The following is a 23,709-nucleotide window of genomic DNA, read 5'->3' as shown; positions in this document are numbered from 1 at the left end:
ACACCAGCTGTAAATAGATAATAACATGAAATACCAAAGGCTGTCTTTTCTGGGCTCTCATTATACCATTCTAGTGATAATTTATATGTGCATTTGGTACTTACTTTGCTATGTTTAGGTAGGCTTTGTATTATTATGATGTCATTTCAGAAATTTTTTTGTTAAAATGAAACACAGGGCATATATTATAAATGATTCTAAGTTTGATGAAATTCACAATTGTGTGAATTTCAGAAGATACATGCATGAATAATGAAAATATGGATGATATTGATGTTATGGGACCAAATGGTTCTGGGTGTAGAGTTACAAATTTGTGTTGAAAGTAGATAATTTATTGTTTCATTGTGCTTTCCATTCGATAATTTGAAATTTTACAACAATGAATAATAGATTCTATTAATTTTACAATTTAAAAAAGTCACTACCATAGGTACACTTAACTTTCTAAAACTCACTGGTTTAAAGGGTTAAATAAAGGTAGGGTTCTAAAAAGAAAGTAAATTATACAGCATACTTTTAGTCTGTAGTTTTGAAACTCTATACTGACTTTGTTTATGATTGTAAGGTTAATAATTTATCACCAAGTAACATAGAAATCTTTTTTTTTTTAATAAATATTATAATCAATCATAAAAATAATTAATGTAATAATAATAATGCCTTTTTTCAATAACGATTACTAAAAATTATTAACAAAATTATATTGTTATTCAGTCTTTTTTTTGTTATTTGTTTTTTTCATTTCTAAAGGAATTACAAATTGTTTTCAGAGATGACCTTCTGTTTCCAGAAGAACCAAGGCGATCTATACTTAAAAGAGATTCATCATCATTTGAAGAAACTGGCAGTTTTAAGGTAAGTGTAAGTGTTATTAATTAATTACATGTTATATATGTATTTTATATGTACTTATATTACTATGTATAAATTTTTTTGTGACAATATGAATTTTTGTCAGTACTTTTGTAATTATCGTTTACAAGAATAGAATTTGCAAGATATTTAAATTTGAGTGGAATGTAAATAAAAATTGTATAGAATTAAAATTAAGTAATGGGTAAACAAAATAAATATATTTATTTCATTTTATAAAATAAAACCACATTATATCTCAATTATTTATTAAATCTTTAAAAATCATTTCTTTCTCAACTATAAGGAAAGCAGGTAGTTATGTTACAATTTATAAATTGTGATATCCTTAATATAATTGTGTATTAATAAAAAAAAAAAACAAACTCAAGAGTATGATTGAGATGTATACATAATGTATATATTTTTTTCAAACATTGAACCTCTGTAATTAAATTACTATAAGTAATAATAATAACCACCAAAATAAATTAGTAAAGTAAGCTTTTATTACTTTCCTCATCATAGTAGCACTGTTAAGATACCTTCATTATTAGCTGTTTAAAACTTTAAATACTCATAAAAATATTGTACACTGTTATGAATCAAATGGTTTTTGTATATGGTTATATAAATCAAAACATTATTTGAATTGTTCTTTGTTTGTTTTTAATTATCGAAAGTGTATGTTACCTATAATTATTTACAATATTTTTTATGCATTTTCATATCTGTATTTTAAGTGAAAGCGAAAGTAAGTGTAAAATGGTGAGGGTGCCCTTGAAAGCATTATTGGTGTAATTGGAGCAAATAAATAAAAACATCATATTTTTTCGGTGGTTAGAGTATTATTTTTAGAAGTAGGAATGTATTTTATTATGAGAAATCTGTTGAACTTAACAAAAATGATACAAACTATATGAAAGCATTGTTAAAACATTTAATTGATAATATAAATATATAGCAAAGTGTTGTTAAAATTTATTTTTATCTGCTTCAGTGTATTCCTTCGCTCTAATCCATATATTGCAACATGTGGCTCTTCTATTTTTTTTTGGAACAGTGCTGCTGGTTATTTTCTGTAAGCCTTTTCAGCCAATTTATTGATTTCATGTTTACCTTCTCTGTAAATAAAGAACTTTCAAAGAATTAACGCACCTTTTAAGAATTTAATTTTTTGTAATAAGTGCCAACTTGTGAAACGACTTGTTTTACACAATAGAAGTAGTTTTTATATGTTTACAGTTACCATATAAATATCTTCAATTTCAGTTAATCGATTATGTCCAATAATTTTACTTTCTTATAACTATATAGCATTCTTCTACTGGCATACTGGCTCATCCTGCATGACTGTTTTTTCCATTTTCTGTACTTTCCAATTTGTTTTAAATGTTTTTATGTTCAGTTGATCCTACATTCATTGTCTTTAACTTCTTCCCGTACTTGTCTTGACCCTGTAAATGGAAAACTCCATTGAAGTGAAATGGAAAACACTTCCATCGAAGTGCATGATCGGCAATCGTCTTTTAAAATTTCTGTCAACAAAATGACATTTCATTGTAGGATTAAGTCTAGTCAGAAATTTTAGATTAATTTTCTGCTCAGATTTTACACTGAATGATTCTGGCCCTGGCTGTGAAGTTTTATTTAGTTTAAATTACACTAAGATGTGTAGCAGTTTAAGATCAGTTGTGTTATTCTTTGTATCCTTCATTAATGCTTATTATTTTTCGTAGAGTACAATTTAGATTTTCAACAGCTGTTTCTTGAATGTTGTTTAAATCCTACTCATTTATCCTACTTCTTCAAAATCTACCTGAATATTAAATACTGATTGCTTGTTCATCATTTTAATTGAAAAGAAATTGTTTTTGGTTATGAAGAATTTATGTGAAAATATAGAATATGAATAAATGAAATGTAATACGTGTTCATATTTATTACTTTATTTCATCTGGTGTATTGAACAAATAGATTATTTATCAAAAGTATCTTTTTTTTTAATTTTCTGGTGATTAATGTTCAGGTGTGAGTAAATGTGTAATGAATGTAAATCATAATAACTGATTATATTGTGCAAAATGTTTTTTTCTCTATATTTTGAGATTATTTTGTAATAAAATTGTATAATAAAAATTAGTGTTTCTTGTGTTATCAAGGTTTTTTTTTGTTGTGTTCATTAGAGTACATAAAATTATTATTGGATTAAATAGCAGAAATAAAGAGGTCAGGAAATTTTACTTATGTGAAGAAATGCTGTTTCAGGGTGAAGTGAAAATCATTTCCTCTTTTAATTGTAAATTGATTAAAAAGTTTTAAAAAAATAAATAATTTTTAGCTGTATGAAAGTATTTGCAGTTTTCAATTTTTTTTTATAATACTTTAATAAAATATGTTTAATTATAATATTTTTCTAAAATTTTTTGTTTTATGAGTTTAAGTTTTATTTTTATAGTTTTAGGTACAGATAATGAAAACATTTTTTTAGTTTTAGGTACAGATAATGAAAACATTTTTTTGTGTTTCCTTATCTTACTTTGTAATATATTGATTTAGGGTCTAACTTATAGTGGTTCATACCTGGAATAGAAAATTATTTTGTATTATTCTCAATTTATTTTTCTTTTGTAGTCAAAAATTATATATTAAATTAAAATTAACTACACTAGATTGTCGTACAATCCTGAAAATTCATCTCAGCATTTATAACCGATTCCAATCAGAAAAAAATAATAGGAAGTATTGAGTAATTAAAGGCATGTTTATTACAACATAGTAATGTATATTGGTTTAGTTATAGTTTTTTGTAAGAAAGATTTCATTCAAAGTTTGTTTATTTCATAATTTGATAACTAATGGCATTCAATTTTTATTTAATATGATGTAAAAGTGACTGTTAACAAATATAAAAATGTCAAAAGAAAATATCAAAACTTACAGGTTCAACAACCATAAATTCACCAGGTCTTTGAAGGTGTAGAAAAGGTTTACCTTTGGAATGAAAACACCACAATTAATCAATTTTTATTGTATTATTGTAGCTAATACAGTAGCTTAGTTTAGTAGTTGGGAAAAAAAAAGATGTTTAACCTTAATAATTTTTAACATATCATATATGTGTTGCTTACTAATAGAGTATTGCTGGTCCTTACATTGTATGATCCAGTTATTATGTTGTTTTCTATAGTTTGCGAGTAGTGAAATAATTTATGGTTATCTATTACATTGGAAGTATATAATAAGAAGAGTTCACAATTTCTTCTTTGCTCCTATAATTTTTTTTATCTTTTCCTGATGAAGTATTGTATCACTCATTGACTGAATCGATAAAATAAGCTATGAATGTAATATTATGTTATATTATGTTCTTGATATTATTGCTCAGTTCTGTTCTTTTAAAATATTATTTTGCAATACATATGCATAGTACCTTAAATATACATCAATTTATATAGATTTTGTATGTTAGTACAACTATGAAACTAAAATATAGGATAACTTTACTGTGGCTTATTATTTAAGTTGTTTATTGTAGCACATTTAATTACTTAAAAGGTTTATGTTAGTAAAGATGTACATTTTATTTCATTCTTTTTAGAATTTAATAATTTTATTTTTATTTAAAAGTTTTTGTTTTTTAAACTATCTTATAAAAATTTCTTGTAAGAAAGGGCTATACATGGAAATTTAATTTAATTGGTTTATTCTTCCTATAAAAAAATTTTTTAAATGTACTAATTTCTGATGATTAATAACCAATCTATGCAGTGATACGTGATGTATCTGCAGTTCTATTTATATATATATATATATACACCACACGCCGCATCCCATATCTTCAGTTGAATTCTATATACATTATAATATAATTCTCTATAAAAATTTGTTATTTTATTTTAGATTGTTTTCTGTTTTGAAATTCTATTATGAAATACATATGCGTATGCAAATTTTGGTGTCCACTACCGGAATGATGTCACTGATGACAATCATGAATCATTACAGTACTGGAAGCATTAGGTACTAAATATTAAAATAAAAATAATACATTTGCATATGCACTCATAATACAATTTCAAAACAGAGAACAGTCTATAATAAAATAACATTTTTAAAAAGAACTATATTATAAGTACAGAATTCAATACCAACTGAAAATGTGAGATGTGGGGAAGATTGATTCTTGAAAATTAATATGGTAAGTTTAACTTATCTAATTACTGTGTTTTGGTGGTTTATATTTCATATAATATTAAATTTTATTAATTCAGTGGTCAATATGTTAATGAATTATTTGACTTTTCAAAAAAAGTACACACACACGCACACGTTACTCTGTTGCAAACAATTTGGTTTACAAACCAAAATACCAAAAAAATAATTCTTCAAATTCTGCAAACAGAAATTTGGCTTATAAAGAGGCAGTCATGTGTCTCGGCATGCCACTGCACTAAACCCTGGGCAGACATATTGGCGCTGGTGCCAGTTGTGTTTGGGAGATGAGAGGGTATGTTAGTTTTGTTATAGCATTCACTCAGAATAGAGTGTTGTTCAAATGCATCATATTTATTAGACTCTGCTTGAGAGAGTCTTGAATTGTTTTTGTATAGTGTTGCTATTGTTTCCAAGTTTAATTTACAATTAATTAATTTTTTTTTAGCACAATGAAACTAAAGAATGATAAGAGTAAATTGAAAATAAATAAGAAAACAATAGAGGTTAAAAAAGAAATTATATTTAAATATGAAAATTGTATTTTTGTCTCAGATCTTGTTATGCAATTCGGTATGGTGAAATCATCAATCTGTACTATTCTAAAAAAAAAAAATGATTAAGGAAGGTGATATCACAAAATGAGTAAAAGTTACTAGTAAAACAAGACCATGGTTGTTTGAGGAAGTGAAGAATCTGCTTTTGATTTGGACAAATGAGAAACAGTCAGCTGGCTATAGTGTTTGTTAGGTTCTGATTTGTGCAAAGGTTAAAAAAATTATGACTTGTTTATAACAAACCTTGGTATGAATATTTATACTGAATTGTTCAAAGCTAGCCGAGGATGGTTTGAGAAGTTTAAGAAGAGAGGTCTGGAATACATAATGTAATTAGGCTCAGACCAAGAAGCTGCTAAGAACTATATACAAGAATTCAATGACTATATAAAAACTGAGAGATCTCCTTCCAGCAGCATTCAGCTGTGATGATCCGGGCCTATTTTGGAAAAATTTACGGATTAACACTTGCATCACTCTGAAAAAAGACTTTATTTGGACATAAGCCAATAAATATGGACTGGCTGTTTTACCTGGTGATGCAAGTGGGGACTCCACGGTCAATTCATTGCTTTTCTTTCACTTTGAGAATCCAAGGGTGAGATAATTCCACTGGAATTAAGAAGAAGAATATATTGAAAAGCAGACTATTTATTATGCGTAGGGCTAATAGTAAGGCTTGGTTAACCAGGCAACTGTTCATTGAATGGATCAGAAGCCTTTGCTCCAAGCATGAGAAAATACTTCCAATGAAAAAATTGTCACTAAAATACTCTCTTGTGGTGGAAAATGCCCCTGTTCAACCTCCAGGCTTATTGGTTGAGGAGTTTGGTTTTATGTAATGAAGTTCCTGCCACCTAACATGACTCCTCTAATCTAGCGAATAGACCAGCAGATCTTTTCAAATTTTAAGAAACTGTACATCGAGGAATTATTTGAAAGATGTTTTGAAGTTGCCTCTGACACAGAATTAACACTTAGAGAATTCTGAAAAAAAGCATTTGAATATTCTCCATTGTTTAAATTTAGTAGACAAAGCCTTGGAGACAGGGACTCACAGAACTATGAAATAAGCATGAAGAAAATTGTGGCCGGTCTGTATATCTGGCATTAAGGATTGTGAGACCAAATCTGTTGTTGTCTTTGACAGTATCTGTTGATATTGTATTTATATAGGTGTAGGATTAGATTAGAAGTTGATAATGTTGATGTGGAGGACCACAACAATGAATTCAGTATGGAAGAATTGAACAGCTTTTTAATGAGCAGCAGAAGATGATGACAGAGAAAATATTATTTTCATAGACTGATGAACAAATGGAAGATGTTCCTACGTCCTCGATCCACAAAATCTGAGAAATGGAATGAGGTAAAAAATTCTATTGAAAAATATCACCCTGATGAAGTTTAATCAAAAAATGTTATAAATTTTTTCAATAATAATGGCATGTCTTATTTCTGCAATATTATAAAAAACAAGAAGAAACAAATCTCATTCAATAAGTTTTTAGTGAGATGGAAGCTTGATTACTTTAAGCACTTGATATTTTCATGGATGAGGAGTTCCCTTCTAAACAATAACACTACTATTTTGTAAGATAAGTTGAAATAAAGTTCACTTTTATGTTTATTCTTTTTGTTTTACTTCTTCCAATTCTTTTTAATTAAAACAACAATGAATTTTCATTGTTTTGTATAGGATTCAAAGTATGAAGTAGAAAATAAAGATAATAAAAGACCATTTTCTTGGGGTCTTGAATGAATTAATCCATTTACATTGATTCTTATAGGAATGATTGCTTTTTTTTGTCAACAACTCAGTTTATAGTTTTATGGAACTAATTAAGTTTATAAACTGACGTTCTTCTACTTGTACATAGTATGTCTGAAAAGTTTCCGAACTAAATTAAATAAAAATACAGATTTAAAGATAAGTGAATTTACTCGTATCAGCCCTTTACGTAGAACCCTTCTCTTGTTATACACTTGTTGCAGTGCTGGTAGAGCCCGTCAAATGCTCTGGAGAAATCATTTTGTGGGGAGGGGGTCAACTGCTCAGTGCAAGCCCTTTGAATGGACAGAATGTCATCAAAAAAGTGGCCTTTCATCTTCAACTTGAGTTTCGGGAACAGAAAATGGTCTGCTGGAGCCAAGTCAGGTGAATAGGGCAGGTGGGATATGAAAGTGATTTAAATTGTAGTGTAATAATGTGTTAAAACTGTTGTCATGTGTGCCAGGGTATTGTGCAAGAGAGTCCAACTGCCTGGATGCTGGTACTCAGGCCTAATTCAACGAATGTGACACATCAGGCATTTCATTACTTCCAAATAGAATTTAGAATTCACAGTTTTACCAGTTGCGACAAATTCATGATGAATCAGGCCCTTTGAGAAAAAAAATGCAATCGACTTCGTTTTTACTCTTGATTTTTGCTGCCTGACTTTCACCAGTCGTTGTGCTCCAGGACTCAACCAAGCAGCAGATTGATACTTCATATGTGGATCATACATGAAGCACCAGCTTTCATCCCCAGTTACAATTGTTTGCAAAAAATTTGGTTTGCTATAGGCAGTTTCAACGAAGTCTTAAGTGCAAGAAAGATGCACCTGTTTTTGTTCTTTGGTCAAGAAATGTGGAACAAAATGAGAGCACACCTTTTGGCAATTCATTTTTTCTGTTAGAATTGCGTGTACTGCATCTTTATTGATGTTTAGCTCATCTGCTATGGCCCAAAGTGTAAGATGAGGTTGTTCGAGCAGGAGCGCTCACACTTTCACGACATTTTCATCATGAACAGCTGTTGATGGCCTCCTGCTTCATTCGTCATCATCCAATGACTCTCTACCATCTTTAAACCATTTCCACCATGTGTATGTTGTAGTTCAAGATGCGGCTTCATCACCAAATTCTTGCTGTATTATAGAATAAGTTTTAACAAAATTTGTGTTTGAAGACAAACACAAATTTTTATCACTCTTCTCTGTTCCATGTCACGAGCTCTCACAAGGTCACATGAACACTACATATGCGGCCAAATATAACTTGTGACTGGAGTGACGAAACGTGATGAAATTTTGTATACACACTCATCAGACATTGTACTACGTAGTTCCTTGGTTGTCTAAGAGATGGCGCTACTTGTATCGATTACAGAAATTTAGTTTGAGACCTTTACAGACCTACTGTGTATATATAAGTATATATTCTAAACGCAATATTTATAAGACCAATATTCCTCAGTACCAATATATTGTACTTTTTATAATCAAAAACCAACTTGAACAACCCAAGTATTATAAAAAATACAATATATATTTGTGTGTGTGTGTGTGTGTGTGTATATATTATATATATATTGATATATATTTTTTATTATTATCTTTAAAAAGATTGTAAATTAATTTTACTATCATAATTATGTGCATAAAACTTAAATATAAAAAAATTGGAAGTAAAACCTTTTTGCCAGAAAAAGTATCTAGAAGGGCTTAAATTATTCAATGCATGGAACAACATTATAGAAAAACAACTTTTAAAAACCATCCCACATATTTTGCCAAGATATGTTGCTTCATGATATTAATCATTATCATAAAAGAATTTTTAAATACACGTACAGTTACTGGTTAAAAAGATTAGCTAACCAATTTTGATGTAGTCAAAATAGGTATTAAATTTATTAATTAATTGCACTAGATCTGTTTTTAAACATCTGAGGTCTTATATGAGTAAAATATTGATTAAAATAAAATTTTAGTAAACTTAATTTGTTAAACAAAGATTTTGATTTTGAGCCAAACCATTGTCTGCTACAAAAAAAATATATAGCTTTAAAATTTGTCAGACTCTTGAAAAAAAACAGTATATAAATACACAGGATTTTTTTTAAAAATAACTTTTGAATTGTTAATAGCAAAACATGGATGACCAGAAGAAAGTAATGTTAAAATTGACTCTGTACACCGTACAGAGTTGTATACATTCAATGTTTAAAGGGTAAAATTGATCATTCATGAATTGTATTTTTTTTAATGAATAAAGCTTTTTTTTATTCTTTGATGCTTTTTCATTTTTGTCTGTAGTATCTTACACATTCTCTTTAACCTGTGATTTATCAGCACATTTCCAGAACTACTGTTTTTTAATTACGGCTCAGTTGTGAGAATTTCATATATTCTGTTTTATCAAAAAGGTTTTAAAATATTTGTTGAACATAGGTTTAAGAATTACAAAGAGATTTATGATTCTTTACGTAGTACTAACAATTATTGTATTTTTATTACCAGGATTAAGTAAACGGGGTTTTTTTTTTGGAGGGGAGTGGGTAGAATTATGTAATATTATTATTTTTATTTTTAAGTGGTATAAATTAACTAACTATTAATAGTATAAATGATACTACTAATCTGAAAATTATTTTCTCTTATGAAAATTTATTTAATTACTGTCTTTACTTATTGAATGAATAACTACTATTCTTAAATTTGAAAATTCTCTGTCTTCCACAGTCTACCAAAGACTGTGGAAGATAGTCACCACAGACATTTTCCACAGTCTTTTTTTTTCTTTCAATAGTTGTGTTCTTTTTTTTCATTATTGTAAAGAATAACAATTATTAATTTTTAAATATTTCAAATATCTATGTTAGGTAATTAAAAAAAGTTTTGATACTCCCATTATTCAACGTGGAAAATCTTAATAGTTTGCTATTTGATTGTGAGAAGTAAAAACATTTTAAATACATTTGAATCTTGATATAAAATTAGATTTAATGACCAATTTTATTTTATTTATTATCAACGTTATATTAATAAGTGAAAAGCATATTGAACATTTTAAATTTAAACTCCCCTCTTCTGTTATAAATATATGCTTTTAGAATTAAGAAATCATGAAACATGTAATGAAACATATATCAAACATCTGTTTGATATCCTTTCTCAGTATTTAGTTAAGATAAATTGTACTTTGATGAAAAGATTTTGTAAAATAAGCACTAAATCAATCAGCCTATTAATGTTCACAAATGCTAGTTAACAAAGAGTAAAACACATCAGGTATACTCACAAACCAACTGACATGTATTACAATTATACAGGTTATCAAACTAGTCTGTGAAATAATTTTATAATTTAACCTGTTAAAAAAAAGATATAATGTTTAAGATATTAATTTGATATTGTATTTTACATATCATCATTATATCAAAATTCTTTATTACAGAGCAGAAAGAGTGTCAATATAGTATATTGTTTGTATCTTTTGATTGACATCTGATGTCAGTATTTTCAAGATTATAATAATTCATTTAAAATGTGTTGCGAGTTGGATTCTCTAAATTGATGTACATTAGAGCGGTGAATGAGATTTATCAAAGAAGTGGAGGGCTGCTGCATGAATTTGCTATAAGCCACACTTGTCAGGTTAAGTGAATGGTTTAAGCTTATGCTACAGTTTGCAGGAGGTTAAACTTGGATATTTAAGAGTTTACCTGCTTATATATTTGAACGTGTATAAATATAATATATATATTTTAGGAATACCAGTGAAACGTTTTCATAAAATATTTTCATCCCCATGAATTAGATCTTTATTAAATGTTCTTAACTTTTTAGTTTTACAACTTATCAGCTTTAATTTTTTTTTGCACTAAATGATTTGTTATCAGATGGAAACAGCTTTCAAACATCAGGGAGCTATTGTTAAGCCCCCACCCTTAAAAGTTGAAGTTCTATAAACATTTATTGTTCCATATGTTTATTACTTAGAATAAAAAAACAATTATTGCTTTAAATTAGGCATTATCACAATAAGAATCCTTGTCAATGGGTTGCCAGTTAATTCATTATTACTTCTAACTTTTTACTACTGGCAACTAAATTTATTTGGAGGAGGTTATATATTTAATATTATTTGAAAAATTAACCACCAAAACATAAGGTAAGTTATACTTACCATATTAATTCCAGTAGTAGATTTTTAGAATTAATATGGTAAGTATAACTAATCTAATTATTGTGTTTTCATTGTTAATAGTTCATGTAATATTAAATTTTATTAACAAACTAGTCAGTATGTTACTGAATTGTTTGAATTTTCAAAAAAAAAAAAACATGTGTATGTATGAGGTTTGATAAAAAATACACAGTTTTTAAATTTGCCTGACTGTCACAGTATTTTTTGTTGTGTTGGTACACTTGTCCCTAACATATAGTTACATTAGTAGCCACATTGGATGCTTAATTTATTGTTGACTATCGCAAAGGTTACACATGTTTTGATATGGTCTGCAGTTATTAACTTGTGGAAAAAATGGAACAAAGAATTTGCATAAAATTTTGCTTTAAGAATGGAATAAAGTGTAGGACCACATTGGAAATGTTAAATGTTGCGTTTGGAGATTCTTCTATGAGTAAAACATATTTACAAGCGTTACAAACTTATCCAAGAGGGCCGTTAAAGGTGATCAGCACGCTGGATGTGCCAGCATATTAACAACTGATGATGTTGAAAAAGAGAAGAAAATGGTTATGGAGTATCATTGAATCGCTATCAGAGAGGTTTCTAATGATGTTGGTATATCATTTGGCTCATGCCAAATTTTTTCAGATGTTTTGGGTATGAAATTTGTGGCAGAAAAATTTGTTCTAAAATGGTTGAATTTTACTCAAAAGCAGTAACAAATGAACATTACTCAGAAGTTGCTGAATGAAGTGAACGATTATCCAGAACTGCTCAAACGGGTGATATTTGGTGATGAAACATGGGTGTATGGGTATGACGTTGACACTACTAAGGTCCAATCATTCTATCGGAAACTTCCTGAAGAGCCAAGACCAAAAAGAGCTTGTCAAGTTCGATCAAATGTGAAGTTCACTGTGTTTCATTTGGCTTAATGTATCATGAGCTCTTGCCAGAGGTTGTGTGGTTAAATAAGAAGTACTACTTGGAAGTTCTAGGTCATTTGCGTGAAGCAATCCTAAGAAAATGCCTGGATTTGTGGTGAAACAATTGGTGGCAATTGTGCCACAATATTGCACCTGCTCACACTTCACTGCTTGTTCATGAATTTTTGGTAAAAAACAACACTGTTATGATACCTCAGCCTTTGTTTGTATTTACTGGATATAACCCCCTATGACTTCTTCATATTCCGCAAGTTTAAAAGAACCATGAAAAGATAACATTTTGCCAACATTGAAGGGATAAAGACAGAATTGCTGAATGATTTAAATGTAATGGCATTCCGGAAGTGCTTTGAAATTTGGAAAAAGTGCTGATGTTTCATATCTGAAGGGGAGTACTTTGAAGGTGACAAAATCAGTATTGGTGAATAAATAAAGATTTTTTGAGAAAAACTAAAATTCTGGGTATCTTTTTTATCAGACCTCATGTATATATATATACATGAATAACATGAATATATATATGAATTATACTTCTATATATGTATACGAAATAACTAAGTCACAAAATAAAAAATTATTTAAATTCATTTATTTTTTTTATGCGATTTATTCGAGTAGCGTAGAGTTTTCAGATTGTCAAACTGTTTCTTTTCTTTTTTCCTCACAAAATTGTAATAAATATATGTACTCCTATTTAATTGTTAAAGTAAGATTCCACTGTCTATGTAAGAAATAAATAATGAAACAAAAATATAAATATTATTTGAATCTATCATAAAGACAGTACATTTAAAATAATAGTTACAAGGAAAATATTAGGTTTGTCATGTTAGGTGTGCTGGAGTATTGCAAGAGGTACAGGTACTTGGACATTTGTTACAAAGAGAATCTATCTGCTTAAATCTTTTTGGGCATGGTTAGATCAATAAATCTTAAATATATTAATGCAGTATTATGAAACAATAATCATTAAGTAAATTTTTTAGAATGGAAATTGTAAACTGACAAATATCTTTGTTTATTTGCTGGATATATTTGTCTGTGTTTTCTGTTTTTTATTTATTTTTCTTTTTTTAGCATTTATCAGTATACCATAAAATCTGCAATATTATACACAAATGAAATAAAGTGTGCCCATTTAAGATTCAGTTCATGGTTTTTTTTAGCTGAGAGTAATTAATTTGAGGTTTATTTATAAAGGTTAATTCATATTATGAATTTAAAATGATTGTTTTATGATAGATCTCTTGTAACTGTTGAATGGATACACATTTATGTATATTTTCTTTGGTTCAGGAATTCATTAGTGGATAGTAAATTGCATACTCAACATCAAAAATGGTATCACAAGTGAAACTTTGTATGTATATATTTGTTTTTTATCAATTTTAAGTCGAATCAATTGCTACTGTCATCAGCCCCTTATAAAATGAAGAATACATGCAGTGAACTGATTCTAACATTTTGTGATCAATGGGAACCAGTTAATGGCTATTGCCATTGTCATTTATCCTTACTTCACACACTTCAGTTTCAAGGATTCTTCTCTACGAGATGTTAAAGATGTCGTGGTACTATCATGTTATAAAGAATTGAGTTTCTCGCATTACCCAAGACCGTAGACGCTAAAGTTACTAGAAAGTAAGTTCAAGTTATCTAATCGCAATAGATAGTTGGGTTTCTGCTCAGTTTTAACAGTGAACTCAGTAGGCTTGCCACATGATGCTTTTGACTGTTCTACAGCTTTATTTATGTCTTCATGAGTGTACATCGAGTTGGATTAAATTGTAATTTAAAATTTTTAAAAGTTAATGCATCCTGAAATTTTTTCCATTTCTTGATCCACTCATGTTTTTATTAATTGTTGAAAGAGAAGACTTGCCAGTTGCACAATTCATGGATTATTTAAGATAAAGATGTCCATTTCTTTTTTCATACTCTTTGATTGTGATGTTATTTTCAGTAAAGCTGCAGTTATTGTCAGGAACGATAACATCGCAGTGGATCTTCTTATTTGAAGGAAAGCACAAATTGTTGTCTTACTAAAAGATTCAGTAAATCAACGTAATATGAAAATAAATTCACACATACGGTACTGTTTTTTTTTTTTTTTATTATTAAATGATGGGTGTTAACTAATAAGGGTAATTGTTATTGGTGTTGTTTATGATTATTTGAAATACTCTATTAATGTATATAGAAAACTGTTATGTGTTAGCGATAAACACATGAGATTAAACATTTTTAACTGACTGCTTGAAATTTTTTTATCAGTATATTCAAACGCTAAATTTAATTACCTGTGTTTTATAACAGGTAATTATAAAACTTTATGAAAGATATTTAATTTTTTTATCGGTATAATAATCATTAAAATTTGTTATAATATCTCTGAATTATATTTTATTTTTATTTCATGAAAATCTTTTTTGTTAAATCAGAAGAATGCATTAAAAGATTTATGGTGAAGGTACAATTTTTTATTATATTAAAATGAGTAAAGAATCAGATTTTCAGTAGCAGATTATTCAGGAATTTTTTTTATTCTTTTTGCAGTCAGCTGAAAATGGGGATTCTCGACGCAGTAAAAGTTTTGAGGAAAGAGAAGAAGAATATGAAAAGGCGAGGAGACGAATATTCAACAGGGATGATGTAAGAAGTATTCCTGTTTTAAAATTAGATATATTTATTTTATAAACTGAATATCAGCGCTACTGAAATCTTAAATAACAATTTTTAAATAATCTAAAAATGTTTTTCGTAAATTATCATTCTTTTGCTTTATTCGTTTAATAGTATACTGACACAAAAGTTCTTACAGCACAAAATTTCAGTTAAAAATTAATACTTATGATGTTTAATTATACATTAAAAAAATATTTATTTATATTATATGAATATAATGCATGTTTTTAATTATTGTTGTATGTAGTTAAAGGAATCTAACTTCTTACATCACTGATGATTATTAGTTTAACTTGATTTGTGATGTATTCATTACTTCCTGGTGGCTTGTTTACTACTGTTTCTGATAACCAAACTAATGGAATTCTAGGTGTATTTTATTAATTCTTCTAGTAGGATAAAATATACTATATGAAAGCACCAAAACATTAAAGATTTTGGACTTCTAGTTCATGAAAAAATTGATAAAATAATAAATTAATGGATTTGTGCTGTTACAGCATTTAGGATTGGGATGTAGATAATTTTCCTGTATTGGAAACATTTTTTGTTCATTGAATAAAATTATAAAGAATTAATGTTACTTAATTTTTAAAAAAAGTGTTGTTTGTGTGTTTGGTTGTTACCATAGAAGCAATAAATTACATAATGCTTATTAACATGTTTATTGCAGATAATGTGAGGTTCTTTTATTTGATAAACTACACTTACATGTTATTGGTTCATGTATAATTATATAAGTTGTAGGCTTCACCTCTGATTATGCTTCAATGTATCTGATGTTATCCTTAAATGTACATTTAATATTAATGTAATGTGGTGTTTTTCATCTCCAAATTAATAGTTACATATCTAAATATACCCATATATTCAAGTCTTTGAACCTATAAATTTTGACGTTTTTCTTTATTTTAATGTATTTATTTTTATACGATTTTAATTTATAGTTTGATCTTTACCCAAATGTAAATATTTTATTCTTGGCAAAAAAAGAAGAAAAATTGAGGTTTGTACTATAAAATATTTTGAAATAAAATTGTATTTCGGAGTTGTAATAAATATGCCTTATATATATTTTATGTGGAGAAAAAACTTTTTTTCTAGATCCAGTTGAAACGGAATCATTTTTAACTAGAATAAAAGTTTTGGTTTTTAAAAACATATTATAAAATTATGTATTGCCAGTGCATTTGCCATTGGGGCTTTGTTTTTTAACTTACTTTGACATATTGCAAAAGCACAGTTAAATCTTCAAAACACTATAGGTAATTCAGTAACAGTAATTATTATTATTATTATTATTATTATTATTATATTAAAACTGTTTATTAAAGATTTGATTATAGCATTATGGTAAACTTTTTAAAAGCATCTTATTGATGTATGGTAGTACTGTTTTAATAAGAAATGGTAAATGTATTAAAAACTTTTTAATGGTATGTTATATTTAAGTTTTCCATTTATAAATAGTCATATAAATTATATTGATATAGATTATTATAACGACCTCAAACAAGTGGTTTATGTGTTGTTTTTAAAATGTTTGTGGTAATGAAAATTGTCAAATGAAATTAAAACATGAGGTTCAATGATAGGTATTCAGGTAATGGATGTATGTATTTATAATTATAAATTATGTCTTTATAATTCCGTTTAAAATATTCTATTCAGTGGATTCATATCCTTAATAATGTACATATGAATCTTTTTCGTTCTTTAGTTTAGTATAATTTCTGTGGTTGTGTAAGGAAGAATAAAGTTGATGTATTTTGTGTAGTAGTAAGTCAGTAATAATTACTTATTTAAAAAACTAACTCTCATATTTTTAATACTTTTTAAATGCTGTTTAATTGATGAATTATTTGTGATTTTTAGAAGTTTTATAACTTTTTTAGATTATTTTATATTTCTGTTCTATGTTATTTATATATTTAACCTTCTATAGCTTTCTTTCAATATATTGACAGTCTGTTACTAATTTTAAATGTTGCTGTTAAGGAAATATGTCTGTCTTAGTCACATTTGTATGGTTTCGGCATGATGGCTGCATATTATTTCTATTTGTACAAAAACGTTTATAATTAGCAATGAAAATAAATAAAGAAGCATTGATAGTAGTTACTGTACTTGTTAGGTTACATATTTGTTTTTTTGTCAAATAAAATTGGGTATCCAGTTTGATTGTAACAGTGAATGGTAAATTTTCCCTGATGCAGGTGTTGATTCTGGTAGATCTGATTGAATAAAGTACCAGTATTTAATAAATAGAAGTACATATTTACAATTCTAACCTCGAATTGAGCACTGTTCTGTGTTTACCTTTTTACTAGAATAATTTTACTAAACTATAACATGTATGTATCAGGTTTTTCCATAATAACACTCTATACAAAGCATATATTTGACAATTTTTAAATTACCTTGCTCTACACACAATTATATTTAAAAAAATGATGACTGACCAGCGCGAGAGAAAATGGATTATAGTAAAACAGAAATGTTTATAGTTTTAGCCTATTAACAGAAAAGTTTCCATTTGTAAACATTTATCATATAAGTTTTTTTAGAATGCAGTTTAATTTTATGTTTACTGATACAAAAAACATAAACACTTAAAATTTTAGTTTATTCTTAAAAAGAAATCCTTGTAAATTTCTTTCACGTTTCATAAATGTATGATAAAAATATGTAGTATTTACTGATACAAATTGGAAGAAATATAGCAAATACTGCCATATTAAACAAGTACTATAGTGAGAGTTACAAGGATTAACTATTTATTTTTGAACTTTGTTCAGACTAAATACGAGGGTTATTTTTTTTTTCAGGGTCCGATCGGTCACAAAATTAAAACCACAATGAAAATAAAAAAATTTTTATTTGTAACAAGTACTTACATAGTTACGCTATTTCTCTACATAGTCGCCACTCCGATTTAGACATTTGTTGTAGCGTGGTACCAACTTTCCAATACCCTCGTCATAGAAACTTGCGTCATAGCCGCCTGTGTTTTCAGCCATGTTTCTACACTGGTCTGCAGCTCGATGTCTGTGCCAAAATGTTGTCCTCCTAGCCAGCGTTTCATGTGAGCAAAGAGGTGAAAATCAGATGGAGCCAAGTCCGGGCTGTATGGTGGGTGATCAAACACTTCCCAACGAAAACGCTGCAGGAGCTTCTTTGTTACAGCTGCAGTGTGCCGCCAAGCATTGTCATGGAGAAAAACAATGCCTGATGACAACATTCCTCTCTGCTTATTCAGAATTGCCCTTCACAGATGTTGAAGAGTCATGCAGAATGAGGCTGCAGTGATGGTCGTGCCATGTTCCATGAATTCCACCAAGAGAACTCCATTTCGGTCCCAGAACACAGTAGCCATACACTTTCTGTTGGAGAAGGTTCGCTTGAACTTCTTTGGTTTACTGGGAGAATGAGAATGCATCCACTGTTTGGATTGTTCTTTTTTTTCTTCAGTTTCGAAATGGACCCATGTCTCATCCCCTGTGACAATTTTATTCAAAAAATCTTCTCCTTCATTGTGGTAGTGCTGGAGAAACATTAGGGAGGCGTACATTCTCATTATTTTGTGATGGTCGGACAGCATCTTGGGAACCCATCTCGCACACAGTTTGCGGTACTGAAGTCTCTCACTCACAATGGTGTAGAGAGCTGACCTTGAAATTTCAGGAAACGAATCACTACAGAAATTGTGAACCAATGATTTTCTCGAACTGTCTCATCCACTCGCTCAATGAGATCATCAGTTGACACTCGCTTCCCTGACCGCCTGTATCATAAACATCTGTACGTCCTGCTTTAAAGTTCCTGCACCATTGTCGCAATTTGCTGTCACATACTGAAGTTTCACCGTACACATTATTTATTCGTCGATGAATTTCAGCTGCATTACACCCCTCAGCCTGAAGAAATCGAATTACTGCACGCACTTCACACTTGGCGGGAGATGCTATTCTTATAGACATTTTTACGTGCTAGCTGCGTGTTCAGAACTAAACGAAGTGACGCGGCGTGATTGAAGGCCATACAACAAGTGACGCTGCGCAACACATATGCGCAAAGGTTCATCTGATTTTTACCCGGGTTTTTATTTCGTGACTGATCGGACCTTGAAAAAAATAACCCTCATATTATTACTTAAACAACTTTTGTATTTTTTAAATTGAATTAATTGTAATTCATATTATAGGCATATTGGCCAGCTGTTTGCAGAGCAATAAAGTAATCAGAATTTTCACTGAAACAAGTTGCTTATGAAGTTTTTTAGCGATATAATTTTGGATTTGGTGTTCATTAAAAAAAAACTGAAATGCTGTTTTGTTTCAGATTTTCTTAGGCATAATTTATATTTTATTTTTACTGTCTTAAACATAAAATAATCTTATACATTGTGTAAGATTCTCTCTCTTTTTTTTTAATATGTAATGCTTTGCCATACATACTTGATGCTTATGCGTGGAAATATGGTATGAAAATTTTGTAAGTTTTAAAAAATACCAAGCCTAACTGAGATTTAGACCTGAAATCTTTGAACAAACAAAAGGCTAAGATGCTCAAAACTATTGGGGACTTCAGCATTTTCTCAAACATTATCTTAGTCTTTGTGGTCAGAAAGTAATTTTGAAATTTAAACATCACATTCAAATAAAATAAACCATAAAATTCAAATATATCAAATAAGTATAACATTTTAAGTTTACTCACAATTCACCTTCATTAATGTGTGGGATAAAAACATCTATTAAGGACACAGTTGGCAGGGGTACATCACAGGTCTTACTCATGAGTGTTGTCTATTAATGTAGTTTTTATATTTCACATTAGGCTATCTTATAAAATCTGTCGTTTAGGTCAGGATGCAAAACTTAAAACTGACAATTCCATACCACAGCTTCTGATGTGGAAACTGAGTTTACTTTTTACTAATGTGTAGGAACATCGAAAAGAAAGTAGGTTGGCATCATTAATTATTTAACAAGATAATGATGAAAATCCCTCAAAACTCTTTCTTATAATGAACATTAAATGTATGAGGACTGTCCATAAAAAACTGAGCTTATATAAAAAGAATTTACTAGGTAACATGTGTGTAATACTGGCATATCTTCAAACTGCTCCTTTGCATTGCCTCAGCACTTTTTCCATTGTCTGAATGCTTTCTAGAAATCTGTTGTGAAATGGTGCATAGATCCCTTAGAAAATTTTCTTTAATGAGTTCTATTGCTATAAAATTGCAGTTATCCATATGGTTAATATCATTTTTTTTTTTAACAGAGAAGGTGACCACAGTAACTAAAATTGAGAAAGTGGTATCCTGAGAAACAGCAGCTGACTCATTTTGTTCCAAAACTTTATTGATAAGGAATAATAATGCATAATCAGATAAGTTATGGTCAAGCAGTGTCCATGAATTTCAGATCTTATCTTTTTTTTTAGTAATACTTAATTATCAGTTGTTTTTTTTTTCTTTTTGGTCTAAATCAAATGATGCAGATTCTCTCTTGCTTCTTTTTAATCAGTTAATTTTCTTTCTCATGGTCCATCAATCAATGATTTTCCGTAGTAATAGCATGTACCTTTTCAGTATGATCATCATCTGTTCATGTTAATGATTGTCTAGACTTTTAATTGTCCTTGATAGTTATTCTGTCTAATTTAATTAAACCATAAGTGGCACCATACACATCTGTTGATTCCTCTCCAAGACCTTGCAACACATTTAAAAATCCTGTGTGAAAGTTTACTCCATTTTAAACCAATATTTAATTCACATTTATTGTTGTACTTTTTATCTTTTCATTGTATTTTATTTATTGACTTTATGAGTTCATAGAATGGAGTTCACAGTCTTTACTATCATAAACTGGAGTCTTATCAGAAAACTTATAATAAGAGCAATTAGTATGTTATTCATAAAAATATATTTACTTTTAAAATTATTGTTTAAAATGTACATAAAATAATAAAATTACACCTATAAAACATAAATGTTAATTACACCCATGTTACCAATTTGTGTAAATGATTAATCACTTAATAAGAAATATCTAATACTCTAGAAAATGTATACCATAATGGATTCCTGTAATGAATTTATTCAAGTAATGAATAAAATATGCATAAAATGGCCAATAATACAAAATATAGGGCTTTTTTTTTAAACATTTGCTACCTTTAAAGAGATGATCTCAGTTTCCTCTGATTTCATAAAAATAATGTTACTAATTGTATTAAAAGTACTTGAAGTCTTAATAGATATCATGAAATAGTTCAAATAAGCAAACTGAAAACAATGTAACTGGTGCTAACTTTTTTTGGAATTTTTGATTACATTAAAAGACTGTTATTATCAATCTAACAACAAAATTTAACCAAGAAATAGCATGTATTTTCTACAAGATTTTGTTAATAGTTTGGCAGCAAATTTAAAAGTAGGATAATTATAGTAATATAGTGAAATAATTATAGCACTAGCAGTAGTTGTAGCACTATATAGTGCAATGACTCAAAAAAAAAAAAAAAAAAAAAAAAAAAAAATATTATAACAGGTTTTTAATAGTTATTTCTTTTATACAGGATGGATCTCTTGAAGAATTAGCATGGAGTCCTGAGGGCACATGGAATGGTTCAGATTTGGAAAATTCTAATAGAATTCGGACAAACTGCCCAGATAGGTAATGAAATATTTAATTGTTTTTTGTTCATTCTAGTACATGTAATATCCATGCACACACCAGTTATACATATTCAGTGCTTTACCACTACTTTCTTGCTGCAAAATTAGCAAGTTACATTAATTATCCATTTTAATACTCTATAAGTGCATTTTATGTATTGTCTCAGAAAAGCAGAGCAAAGTTATTGTAAATTCATCAACAAAATACTTTTAAAAAAAAGAAGCTTTTACAATCATACATTATGTGAGTGATTCAAAATTGTATGGCAAATATTTCAGGAGTGTGTTGGACATTGTTGTATCAAAAACGTTCATAAACATATGTCCAGAAACATTTGTTTTCTGGACATAGCTAGCACAATGTCTTGTCCCTATTTCTGTTCCAAGGAACGAATGAAGTCGTACTGTTTCTTTACGCAATTTTTATAAATTTTGTGTTTGTAATCTAAGTTTTTATTTGGTAACTTACTGTCTATCAATTAAGGTTATTGTAACAAAACACTATAAAGAATTGCTATACATTATTTTTTTAAAAATTTGATTATACTGTATTGAAGAAAATACCAAACATGAAATAAAGTGTGATAAGATTAACAACAGCATCCTTTGCAACCTGTTAGTTCTGCAATACCCAGAATGGAATCATGGAAATGGAAGTTCAAAAAGTAAGGTAGAATAACTGTGGACAAAGCTATATACAATTGATATTGGTTCTCATGGATCATCAAAGTTAAAACAATGGGGCCATTCCCTGCTTGCTGGTACACTGTGCTTTATAATGGCTACTTATCATAGCAATCAATGTTATTTAAAAAGAGTATCATGATGCTTCTTCAAGTACCATGAGAGAACACATTTTGTATCCAATGCATTATAAATGCTATGTGTAACATGGACATCATTCAACATGTTGAAGAGCGTGAGTAACCCAGAATTGTATCAAAACAGCTGGAATATCATTCCATGAACCAGATTGACAGTTGCATTTGAGCAGTGTGCTGTGTTTTGGTGAAACTGGCTGTTACCACTTGTGGGCCTTACTGTGATTATAGAACATTATAAATCTGCAGATTGGCTAACATTTGTAAAGTATCTTGTAATTTATGACTTATATTTTAATTATATGACATAGTTGTCAAGAGTTGCTTTTTTGACCCAATATTTTTTTAATTGCATTTTGTGTCTACATACTATAAATTAATTTTTTTAAATTTATTTACAGGCCAACTGCAAGACTACTGAAAGTTGAATCATATGAATCAAAGGACACTCTGAGAGCGAACTCATTACGTTTAACAGTCTCAAAATCATACAGCTTTGGTGGTTATGATCAGTCTCAACCTGCATCTAGAATACTTGTTAAACAAGGTAGTTTGATGTGATTACTATTATTTAATATGGTGAATAATTCATATCAGCCAGTATCTGATTATTGTGATTAACATTAAATCAAGATGGGGAAAATATTCAATTCACTTAATAAAATCTAATTAAATTTTTTAATTAATTTAAAACAATTTTTTAAATTGTTAAAAAATGTAATTAATAGATTGTTTAAAATTTATATTTTATAATTTTGACAAAATAATCATGTTTTTAAAATAGTATCTATTGATTGTAGGAAAATATTTTTTTGTGAATTATCATATATGATAAGAAGCATTTTTATGTAAAGAAACATTTTTAAATATGTGCCTGAAACAAAACAATTTTGTAGGCAGGTTTTTGAGTCTTTAGGTTTATTAACACTTTTGTGTATATATATATGTTTTTTTAGATTAGGCATTGACTTCTAATC

The 23,709-nt window shown here is 28.6% G+C and overlaps 1 protein-coding gene across 10 annotated transcripts in view; it reads left to right on the top strand.

Annotated features, from left to right (window-relative positions):
• Positions 1-23,709, top strand: part of LOC142323550 (uncharacterized) — a 316,556-nt gene that overhangs the window by 195,751 nt on the left and 97,096 nt on the right. For 9 of the 10 annotated variants that reach the window (XR_012756124.1, XR_012756123.1, XM_075363336.1 and 6 more), the window contains 4 exons: positions 774-858; positions 15,092-15,187; positions 21,812-21,909; positions 23,134-23,279. Coding sequence is in view for 8 of the 10 variants with exons in the window: in XM_075363336.1 (XP_075219451.1) it covers positions 774-858; positions 15,092-15,187; positions 21,812-21,909; positions 23,134-23,279 (425 nt within the window). In the remaining 2 variants the exon portion in view is untranslated. The remainder of the gene's footprint in view (positions 1-773; positions 859-15,091; positions 15,188-21,811; positions 21,910-23,133; positions 23,280-23,709) is intronic. The other variant, XM_075363329.1, reaches the window with a different exon arrangement.

This window comes from Lycorma delicatula, chromosome 4, assembly GCF_047948215.1.
Source record: "Lycorma delicatula isolate Av1 chromosome 4, ASM4794821v1, whole genome shotgun sequence".
Lineage (NCBI taxonomy): Eukaryota > Metazoa > Arthropoda > Insecta > Hemiptera > Fulgoridae > Lycorma > Lycorma delicatula.
This window is presented reverse-complemented; position numbering and strand designations above follow the sequence as displayed.